This window comes from Arachis duranensis, chromosome 8, assembly GCF_000817695.3.
Source record: "Arachis duranensis cultivar V14167 chromosome 8, aradu.V14167.gnm2.J7QH, whole genome shotgun sequence".
NCBI lineage: Eukaryota > Viridiplantae > Streptophyta > Magnoliopsida > Fabales > Fabaceae > Arachis > Arachis duranensis.
In genome coordinates, this window is record NC_029779.3 from 16,608,251 (window position 1) to 16,619,887 (window position 11,637).

Consider the following 11,637-nt stretch of genomic DNA (forward strand, 5'->3'; position numbering starts at 1 on the left):
TTTAGTTCTTTTGTGGTCAATTTTGTCAGCGTTTAAATCTTTCATGGTCAGAAATAGTTATTTACTCTTTTTTGTTATTGTTCTTCTTCTTCTTTTGTGGACAGTCTTATCTATAATGGCCAAATTCTTTATAGTGATGACAGATAACCTTGCTTTGATCCCTTTTGAAGTCCTTTGAAAAATATCATTTTTTCTTTCCACTTTATCTCATCATTCTCCTAAGCCTTCTAGCGAAGAAGACGAGCTCATCATCAAAGAGATTATCTTCTGATTCTTCATATTTGGAGGAGATATTGGATTTTAACGCACGATCTTTATTCTTTGGTTCATGAAGAGTTATTTTATAAGCTAGCAGATTTTCTCTTTTCGTCGTAGGAGATTTTTTTTAGATTGTTCCTTTCAGCAATTGCTATGCTCTTGGTTTTCCATTTTTTTATGAGACTTCTTAGAATTTTTTTCACAAGCTCTTTTCAGTGTGTTTTTTCACGAGAGCATCAAGATTGTTAATGATTATGAAAAATCTTTCAAACATTTCGTCCATGCTTTTACATTCTTTCATCAGAAATATTTCGTACTCTTTTATAAGCATACCAATACAACTTTTTTAAACTTGTTTGGTACCTTTATGAGTGAACAATAGCTTGTCTCGTATCTCCTTTGGGGTTTTATACCTTGAAACTTTTCTAAATTTTTCGAAACTAATTGCACAATGTATCATGTTGATAGCTTTGTCTTTTAACTCTACTTTCTTCTTGTATTCATCATTCCATTTATTATCCTTTTTTAGAACAATATTTTCTTTCGTATTGACATTGGTAGGAATGTCTAGTCTATTGAGAATAATCTTCTAGACATTACAATCGATATATTTCATGATGATCATCATCCTTTCTTTTTAATAGGCATATTTAGTGTCATTGAAGTATGGTGGCTTATTGTTGGATTATTCTCCTATTAGAGCGTATGCAACAATATTAATTGCCATAGATCGTTAACTCCAAATTGTTAAGTTAGTCCCTTGAGTCGAAAATCTTATGTCAAGTGAAAATTTTTAAGTAAGTTGAGAAGGGAGGATTAAATCAAGAAACTATTTTTGAAAGTTAATAAAATTGATTGTGCATAAATCATGAAATAAGAGATTATTTTGCTTTTCGCATATCTCAAAGTAAAAGAATAGAAAATGATAGTACAGAGATGAGAGTTAGAGAATAAGTGACAACGCGATATATCTTGGTTCGACTATAAAGTGTAATGTGGCCAATATTCAGTTTCTATTATAAACAATAGTGGAATTTTTACTATAATAAAAAAAATTACAAACACCAATTCAAAAGATTCATATTTTTGTAACTCACCTGAATTAACCCAACCTTAATAATTTCTAAGTACTAACTCAACTTAGATAATTTATAGTTATTTTTTAAAATTTATAATTAAATTTTTTTTTGTTAAATATGGCTTATTTCGGTGTACCTATGTATTTTTAGAGACAATAACAATGATTGCCATTGTTAAATATGTCTTATTTTTTTAATTTATAATTAAAAAAATCCTTAAAGAAGCCATACTTGTTGTCTGTATTATTTTTGTGTATTCTTATAAATTGTTTGTAGATCTATATAGTATTTTCTACACAATGATATGGATTAAAAGTGCGTTTTTTAAAAAACTTGAGCGGAATTCGCTGGGTTAAACGAATTTATCAATTTTTATAGAGTTCGTCGGAGGGTATAGCAAACTTGCTTAAATTAAAAAAAATCGTATTTTAAAAATGAAAGTCCAAAAATTATATTCGAAGAAATATGAATTTTCTTATTTTATTATTGAAAAAATCCCGCAAAAGCTGTGCGTATATTATCTGAATTAGCTCAAATTAGTTACCATATTATCTGAATTAGCTCAAATTAGTTACCTTATTCCGTGGACAAATCATGATATATAAAGCTTGTTGATCTCTTCTTCAATGTAAGAAAATTTTTCTTTTTGATCCAAGTAGCCCTTGCACAAATCAATGTTATAACCGTTAGTATTGGAAAGGGAATCATTCCTTCTTTATTCTTTGATCACAAGTGCAACAGCTTCTTATTCTAGAATGACATGATCTTTGGAGTATATAGCTCAATCATGCACTTTTTAATTTTTATATGGATCAAAGGGTGTGCTTTACCGGGTTATGGGAACGCGCGCGCGCGGGGGAAGGGGGTGAACAAGGATGTGGTGTCTAAGTGTTGAAGAAATCGGACCGTGCGACAAAGGTTCTGCAAAACCGAGGGTCTGATTTGGTGTAACGAAAACGGATAGTCTGTTTTGTTGCATGGTGGCCACGCGTCGAGCAATTGTATTTCCCCAAACGGTGTCCCACAGACCAAAATGATGGATGCATTAAAGAGTCTCACCCACCATCCGAGTTATTTCATTCGGCCTTCATTTTCAACCTCAAAACTCCATAGTTGTACTTCCTTTCTCTGCTGTTGGTGGGTTTGCATGGTGAAGAAGATAAGAAAATGCAAAAAAAAAATAAATCTAAAGATGTTGATCGCTCTGAGTTTCATATAATGCACTATCTTAGTCATTCTGATTATGTAAGTTTATTTTAATTTTTTTTAATTTTTATTATTATAATTATTATTGTTGAAACTTAGTTGTTGTTATTATTATTGTTAATATCTAAACTTAGAATTAGGCATAGAATGGTTGGGACTATTTTTAATATTTTTCGTTAAATTTTTCACGATTTCTGGATAAAAATAATTATTGTTAGTGCGTTAGTTATTATTATTGTTAGTTTGTTAATGGTATAAACATTGTTGGACTATGTTGCAGTTTAAAAGAAAAACGCAATAGTTTTTTTAATTTTTTTAATATTTTTTATTATAATTATTATAATGTTGGAAGAAGGGAAAATATGAAAATATGTAGAAAATAAATTAAAAAATGTTAACCGAATTGTTATTAATTTTTGGATAGAAAGTTTTTTTTTTGAAAAGTTTTATAAATATTTAATTATTTATAATTATTAGAACATTAAATATTATTGTTGTGGCCTTGCAAACTGGAATAAATAAAAAGAAAACCGAATGGTTATTATTAATTTTTAAAAGTGTGTTACTTTATTCGTAGTTAATTGTAATTATGATTCTTAGAAAGTTAATTATTATTGTTATTAGAAAATAAATTTAAGAAGAAAATGACAGAAATTATTAATATTTTTTAAAATTTAGAAATTATGTATGTAATTTTACCTAACTTATAGTTATAGTTAATAAATAATTAATATTACAAATAATAGTAATGTTAAGATTTGATTAGGAAATTCTTTTTCATATCGCAAATAAATAAACAAACAATATCTCTCAAGTTTACTAATTTTCTTAAGATTTGATTAGGAATGTATATATATGTATGTATTATGAATCTATTTATATCTACTCATTAGTTAATTTTATTAATAATGAGTTGACTGAAGCACTAATTATTTGTTTTAGTCGAATTAAGTTAAAAAATTTATGACACAAGTTTCAAGTAATATTTGTTATTGAGTTAGTTGTGCAAATTTTGTTAATGAGTGGCTATAGCTTAAAAAATCTTGTCCTCTAGTAGTAAGTAATATAATAATAATAGTTAATGAGTTGACTAATAATTTATTATGTTTCTTGCAGAAATTAAGAATATTGACCTGTGATCATCCAGTTCCGCCGGATCGGTACAACGATCGAGTGGAGGAGCATTTACGAGTTACTGAATTTTATCATGCATCTCAAATTGGTGTCGTACAAAATCAAAAAGCACCCGTGAATGCTCTAATCGAACGCTGGCACCCTGATACACATACGTTTCACCTTCCAATTGGTGAATGTGCCGTAAAGTCTTGAAGATGTTGCTCTAATTCTTGGTCTTCCGACGGATGGTCTTTCAGTTACTGAGATGACAATGAGTAGTTTTCCAGCGTTGGAGGCGGATTGTTTGCATTAGTTTGGAGTTGCACCGCGTAAGTCGGACTGTAGAGGATGCTGCATAAAACTAACTTGGCTGCGGGATCTAAAGAAAACATTCAGTTGACTGATGAAATAAGTATACAAAGGTATGTGAAGTGTCACATTATGTTGCTGATCGGGACGATCTTGTTTGGGGATAAATCTGGGGTAGGTGTGCACTGGAAGTATCTACCCTTGCTTCGTGATTTTGCCAGTATTGGACAGTATAGTTGGGGATCAGCATGCCTAGCACACCTCTACAGGGCATTATGCAGGGAATCTCGTTATAACTGTAAGGAAATGGATGGTCCAATAACACTTATGCTCGGTTGGGCTTGGATCCGAATGCCATACCTATCGCCGCTTCCTAGGGAACCCCACAGTTTTCCACTAGCCAACAGGTAATATTACGTTACAATCTACCTGTAACTTTATATTTAAAATCCAGTTTAGCTAATTGAATATATGATATTAGGTGGCGTAATTGGGAGCGTGGTGACAGACGATATAGATATCTTAATCTAGCTCACTTTAGGAAGGCCTTTGATGACCTCCAGGAAGGCCAGGTGTGTTTTAATTAAAGAATTCTTAGTTTCGGTTTTGTGTCCTGAGACATAATTATGAAGTTCTCTTGCATTGTTGTTGTTATTGATATTCTGGGTTGTAATCAGTAGTTTCTTTTTTCTTTATTCCCAGTTTGTGTGGGTTGCATATGCTGTGGATCGCGTGGATCCAAATATTTGAATGTCTCGAGTGGCATGCTACCGATAGGTTTAGGCGACAGTTCGGTTTCGTACAGGGAGTACCTCCTGAAAAGCGGAGTCTGGACAAGGCCCATGGAGAAGTCCTGACTGGTCCTAAGAATCTTAACTGGGCCACAACACCGAGTCATTCAAGTTGGGTTATGTATTGGACAAACAGGTATAACTACGTTCTTTCTGAGCTTCCCATGAATTCACCGCATCCATTGGAAACTTACATGTTGTGGTACCGGTCAAAATATGGGGACCGGTTGAACTTGTCGAATCTTGTGGGTCAAGACAGTGATGAGGATAATCAGGACATGGATGAGGGTAATGAGGGTATGGATGAGGATAATGAGGGCATGGATGATGACAATGAGGAACTGGATCCACAGTTGCCGCAAACATCTATTCTGATTCCACTTCCACAAGAACAACCTCAGTTCTCAAGCTAGTACGTACCTCAGACACAGTTCACCCCGTCATTTCCAATGCATCAACAATATTGGGGTATGTCATAGTTTGATCCTGGAGAAGGAGGTTCTTTTAGCCAATTGCTTGGGTTCATGGCTGCAGATGCCGGACAATCACAGTATGGCAATCAAGCTGAGTTCCTGGCGGGTAGATATTCATTGGATGCGAGGCTCCCTTGCCATACCTCATCGGTCGCTTCTGGAGGGTTCGTATCTGTTGACTCTAGTAGAAGTGAAGGTAGACGCGGAGTACTTAATAGTGAAAATCCTAACCGTGTCTCCATGGGACCTGTTCAAGAAGATGCTAACACACCCGAGCAAGACACGAATGCGTACATAGTAGATGAACCGGATGAGGACGACGATGATGAGGAGGATGAAATAGAGGAGTTCGATGAGGATGAGGAATCCCGCAATGATGGTATTATGTTTTGTCTTGTGCTTTACATGCTTGATTAGCAATGAGAATTTGTCTTATTAAATGGTAGATTTGTGTAGTTTTGTTACATGAAATGTTGTATCCATATTGGTTTGACTACCTAATGTCACAAAATTTAATTGTTTTTATTATTGTGTATACAGGTCAGGCACACACTCCAGATGACAAAGGCAAAGGTTACAATCTGAGGATTGATCCGCCACGTCGCAGCGCTAATCGATACACTCCATCTGTGTTCAAAAAAGCCGCAAAGAGATGCAAGAACTTCGTCAATGATGTCAAGTGGGCAATGAGAAAGTAGTTCTGGTGTAATACTCTTATTTTTGTCTTAAAAATTTGGACTATGATTAGGGTACTTTGCATGTGTTGGACATTATGTATTAATGACTTGGACTACTGTATTCATAATGATGTGGACTATGGTATGTTTAAAGATTTTATGTATCAATAATGTGAACTATGGTATCAATAATGTGTAGTATGATATGTTTAGAGATTTTATGTATCAATAATTGATGTCATATTATGAAATGGTTCACATGGAGGTTCTTTCATATGAGAATTGATGTCATATTATAAAATGTTACATATATCATACATTGTTAACTCAAATAAATAGCTCCTGACAAAAGGAATAATGCGACATATATAATATCATCTCAGAATAAGAATCTACTGGCGATCTCTGTCAGCATTTGCCCCACCTGGCTGACGGCATCTGCTGCGGCTGTGTCCCTCAGCTCCGCATAGCGTACATCGCCTGGCCGACGTAACATTCGCGTGTCCATCTCATTCAAGAAACGCGTCATTTTGGGGCGACCTTTTGTGACGCGTCTCAGGAACGGATTCGGGATAAACCGAGGTCCATTGTAAGCAGGCCATGTGGTGGGGTTACCAAGTGGCCTAAACCTTGCTCGGTACACCCGACGAACTTGGTCCATCTTATACAAATCATGAACATACACTTGCCAATCCAGTCTCTGGTTGGCACAACATGCAAACACATGTCGACAGGGGATCCGGTCAACCTGAAGCTCACCACAGTCACATCGAAGGCCACGTAGGTCCACTGCAAACTCTAGTCCACTTGGCATCTCACGCACCTCAAAGACCTCATTCTGCCGGTCAAAGCAACTAATCTGAATGTTTCCTGATGCAAGTTGGTTTGCATGCAACTTTGAGGTCACGACATCAGAAAGCACATAGCCATCATTAATCCGGACTTCCGCCTCCGCTCTTTTTCGTGTAAACAACTCGTTAAGCCTGTAGAATATGGCCTTCACAAGAGCAGTCACGGGGAGATTGCGTGCACCCTTCAATACTGAATTGATGAATTCCACTAGATTTGTCGTCATCTGACCCCATCGATATCCACCGTCAAAAGCCAACGCATACTGTTCTCGGGGGATTCGGTTTAACCAGTCAGTGTAGGCCTCGCCTCGTTCTCGTAAACGCTAGTAACGCACCTCGTACTCCCGCACCGTCCTCGAATATCCTGAAGGATCAAAAGAAAAATTTGAAACAAAAAAGGTCAACACACTTATTGAAGGGAACTCTGTTACAAAATTAATTAGCTATAGAGAGCGGTACCTATGTTGATGACCAGTTTCTGCAAGTACGGCGCCTTGAATTTTCTCAGAAAGTTCGACTCTATATGCCTGATGCAAAACATATGAAAAGCTCTAGGAGGTGACCAAGCCCCGTTACTCCTTTCCACAGCTGCATTTATGGATTCGTGACGGTCGGATATCAGTCCCACACCATCCCGAGTGACAACATGCTGACGAAGGTTACTTAGAAAAAAGTGCCACGCATCTGAAGTCTCTCCCTCCACAATCGCAAACGCAATTGGGACGATATTGTTGTTGCCATCCTGTGACACTGCCACTAGTAGACAACCCTTGTACTTTCCGTACAAATGAGTCCCATCCACCTGGACAACTGGCTTACAATGTCTGAATGCTCTAATGCAGGGGTAATAACTCCAAAAGACACGATGCAACACTCGAATATCAGTCGCCAAGTCATCGCCTTGATATGCAGGCATAGTCTCAAAATGAACAACAGCTGACGGCTCCTTGTGACACATGGCCTCAAACCAAATAGGCAACGCTTCGTACGATGCTTCCCAGCCTCCAAATATTTTTTCCACTGCCTTTTGCTTTGCCAACCATGCTTTCCGATAACTAACAGTGTAGTTGAACTTCGATTGCACCTCTGCTATAACTGATTTTATCTTTAAGGCGGGGTCAGCCTCAACCAACGGCTTAATTGCTTCTGCAATTGTGGTCGAATCCAGCTTCGAATGATCCTGAGAAATTGTTGCTCTGGTACATGTGTGACTGCCATTATACCTCCTTATAACCCAACAGTACTTCCGGCTGATCATGCTAACCCGGATAAGCCAATCACACCCTGACCCATACTGTGTACATTTCGCATAAAATGTCAACGGCTCAGATTCATACACCCGGTAGTCTACGCTTCTTCGAATAGTATACTCGTTTATCGCTTTAATAACAGCTTCCTTGAAACTGAATTCCATCTCAACGGCAAATTCACCATCTGCGATAAAAGGAATTTCTGCCACCAGGACAACCATACAACCAATTTTAAAAAACACAAATATTTAAACATTCGAAAATTAAGGTAAAACATTCTTTACTGCATCAATTATTATAAAAACCTCCAAAATAATTATATTTAACTAATTTAGTAAATAAATACTAATTTATATTCAACTAACCGGCTAACACATACTAAATTTAATTTAACTAATTTGCTAGTTTACCATTCTATACTAATAAATACTAATTTATATTAATATAATTTACAAATTTACTAATAAATATTAGTAAATACCAATTTATATTTACTTAATTTACAAAATTACCTCATAAGTACTAACAGATATTTAATTAATTAACTTCATAACGAATAAATTTTAATTTATACTCAACTAATACAATAACTCCTAACTAAATTTTCTATCTTAAAGTTAAATACACAAACAGGTAAACAAAAATAAATACTTATCGAGTATATTTTCACACATCTTACTACGCTACTTGGTCCAACTATCAAGATATATTAATAAATAATTTCAATCCTTCTTATGAGTTCGGAGAATTACGTACCTGCACTGATATAATCCGGAAACTCCGGAACATGCATGGCTTCCAAATCCAAAATTCGCATGAATGATGGCTCCTCAAACGGCACATCGTTTGCCAGTGCAGTTGCCACGTCAGACACATCCGGAGCTATAGCTCCCTCACCTGCAACCCCATCTCCATCTGGACCAACAAATTCGTAGTTGCTTTCGAACTCTTCTTCACTGTCACTATTGTAATCTTCCCGTAAAATATTCTGGTCAGCCTCAGATTGCTCAAACTCAACATACAACTCGATGAACAAGAGTTGACTCTGATTTTCAATATACATGGAAAACATATCTTGCATGCTCGCTTCGTCCGTTACATATTTCATTTGAAACTGGACGAATCCACCAAACACTTGTATAGGATATCTATACAGAATACAAGATATTCTTCTTGCCCTCTTAGAATTAATCTGTTCACAGATCACACCTTTGAGCTCTTCAAATGAGATTGTGAAAGGAATCACAACATCTAACGGATTTTCACAAACAAATCTGACTCCTTCAGATGTTTGTAACAAAATCTGACCAAAATAATACACCTTCAATAATACTATGTCACTCATTTCTCTCAATCACATTAACAAACTCATAAACTTTGGTTTTGGATTTCTAACTATCATGCGAAACTAGTAAAGAAGACAGGAACTAAAAACCAGAGTAAAGAGCCGTTGAAGAAGGAGAAGAAGAGGATGCGAGTTGTTGTTAGGCTCAGATCCAGTTTTACCAACTTTTATTTAAAGCACGAACCAAATCGGACTATGCGATTACATTTAGTGAATTCAAAAAATTAATAAAAAAATCATATCGGACCCTCCGATTTCATAAGCCAACACAAAAAAGAAATATTCACCTCTATCAAGTCGGACGGTACGATTTACATCATCTGGATTTACAATAGCTCTTCATCTACAAATCGGACCTACCGATTTGCTTTGCAAAAAATGAAACTCAAACAACTCGCACGGTCCGAGTTGTTGGGCCTAACAGTAATAAAAAACTGCCTCACATCTTTGCATTGCACCCCATGACTCCATATTCAGATAACACACACAAAGCCTCCATATCAAAAAAATTGAGCCCTCAATCATGTGTTGTTTTGCTTAAATCATAAATTGTTAATTTTGATTCTTTGATTTCTTTTATTAATATCTACGATGTTCATAAAAATAATAAATTAAAAAATAATAAATATCAATTATGTTTGTCATACAAGAGTTAAGATGTAAATCTTGATTCAACAAATTACATAACACTGACTTTAGCTAAAATAATATTTACTAAAAAAACACTTTTTTTCTTGATGCAAGAACCACGCTTACTCTTCAAATCAAATCAAAATTAAATTTCATAGAGTAAAATTGAAATGAGAAAAGTGATTAAAAATTACATAAAAAAATTGAATAATGATGTATTAAAATAAAATATGTCATATTATACTTTTATATTTTAATTAATTTTTTTATATTATACGATATTATTTTTGTTTTAAGACAATTTATCTTAATATAAATATAGTGTAATATTTGTTAAATTTAATTTTTAAAAATAATATTTTATTATTTGATATATAAAATTTATAAATTTATATATACTAATTTTATTTCATATCGATAAAATTTAATCTAATTTATTTTAAATCACTTTTGAATTAAGTTAAAATAAATCCAACATGTTTTTAAATTTGGGCCTAATTAAACTCGGCCCAGCCCAGCCATGGACATTCGTATTAGCAATGAAAAATGCAAGAAAACACAAAAGCGTCATGTTCAATTGGAAAAACTAAAATTGAAAATAAATAGAAATGTTAGAAAGTAAAACATGTTAGGCGTTTCCTATTATTATTTAACACAACACTTCATAAGTGAATTCTATTTTATATTTCTTTTTTATTTTTTAAATTCATGTCATGGGGGGTTCGGCTATATTTTTACGTTGGTTGCCGAAGACCTAACACAACCCTCCTCCTTTATCCGGGCTTGGGACCGGCTATGTACCGCAAGTGTAACATAGGCGGAGTTGGATTCTTCTGGTTTCAAACTTTGGTATACAGGAAAGGTGAAGAATAGGAATGGAGTGGGAATAATTGTGGATAAGCAGTGGAAGAAGGACGTAGTTGATGTCAAGAGGGTGGGAGATCGGATCATCTCTATCAAACTTGTGGTGGAGGGAGGTGCTTTCCATGTGATTAGCGCCTATGCACCGCAAGTGGGTTCGGACGAACAACACAAGATAAGGTTTTGGGAGGATCTAGAGAGTTTGGTTCAAGGCATATCTTTGGGAGATAAGATTTTCTTAGGATGAGATTTAAATGGCCATGTTGGGAGAGAAGTGACTGGATATGGGAGTATTCACGGAGGCCATGGTTTCGGGGTGATCAATGCCGAGGGTAAAACTATTTTGGACTTTTCCTCAACTTTTGATCTTCTCATCGCAAATACATGTTTTAAAAAGAGAGACGAACATCTTATAACCTATAAGAGTGGCATGACAAGCTCTCAAATCGACTTCTTCTTGTTGAGGAGAGTCGACCGGAAATTTTGCATTAACTGTAAAATTATCCCGGGAGAGAGTTTGACAACACAACATAGGGTGCTCGTCATGGATTTTCGCGTTGAGCAAAAGTTGAGGAAAAGACATCATACGAAGAACCCAAGGACGAGGTGGTGGCGGATGAAAGGTGAGGAACAAAGAAGCTTCCTAAGACGGGTAGGAGAAGAGGCAAAGTGGGATGGGAATGGAAGCGCGGAAGAAATGTGGAGGGAGATGGCAGAAGTTATTAGAAGAATAGCAAAAGAAAGCTTTGGTGAATCTAAAGGAATAGGACCAAGAGACAAGGAGTCCTGGT

The 11,637-nt window shown here is 35.5% G+C and overlaps 2 protein-coding genes across 2 annotated transcripts; one reads left to right on the top strand and one right to left on the bottom strand.

Moving 5' to 3' along the window:
• Positions 1-5,283: 5,283 nt before the first annotated feature.
• LOC107461143 (uncharacterized) lies at positions 5,284-5,930 on the top strand. Its single transcript, XM_016079608.3, has 2 exons — positions 5,284-5,611; positions 5,773-5,930. The coding sequence occupies exons 1-2, from the start codon at positions 5,284-5,286 to the stop codon at positions 5,928-5,930; spliced, it is 486 nt and encodes a 161-aa protein (XP_015935094.1).
• A 358-nt stretch (positions 5,931-6,288) lies between these two features.
• On the bottom strand, positions 6,289-9,355 carry LOC107461142 (uncharacterized). Its single transcript, XM_016079607.1, has 4 exons — positions 8,767-9,355; positions 7,220-8,212; positions 7,096-7,124; positions 6,289-7,023 (listed from the first exon to the last, which is right to left on the bottom strand). The coding sequence occupies exons 1-4, from the start codon at positions 9,353-9,355 to the stop codon at positions 6,289-6,291; spliced, it is 2,346 nt and encodes a 781-aa protein (XP_015935093.1).
• Positions 9,356-11,637: the final 2,282 nt, after the last annotated feature.

Coding starts and splice junctions, on each gene's coding strand:
- LOC107461143 (XM_016079608.3), top strand. CDS start 5,284: ATGGCTGCAGATGCCGGACAATCACAGTATGGCAATCAAGCTGAGTTC. Junction 5,612..5,772: donor TGAGGAATCCCGCAATGATG/GTATTATGTTTT, acceptor TTGTGTATACAG/GTCAGGCACACACTCCAGAT.
- LOC107461142 (XM_016079607.1), bottom strand. CDS start 9,355: ATGAGTGACATAGTATTATTGAAGGTGTATTATTTTGGTCAGATTTTG. Junction 8,213..8,766: donor TCCGGATTATATCAGTGCAG/GTACGTAATTCT, acceptor TCCTGGTGGCAG/AAATTCCTTTTATCGCAGAT. Junction 7,024..7,095: donor GGACGGTGCGGGAGTACGAG/GTGCGTTACTAG, acceptor CCCCGAGAACAG/TATGCGTTGGCTTTTGACGG.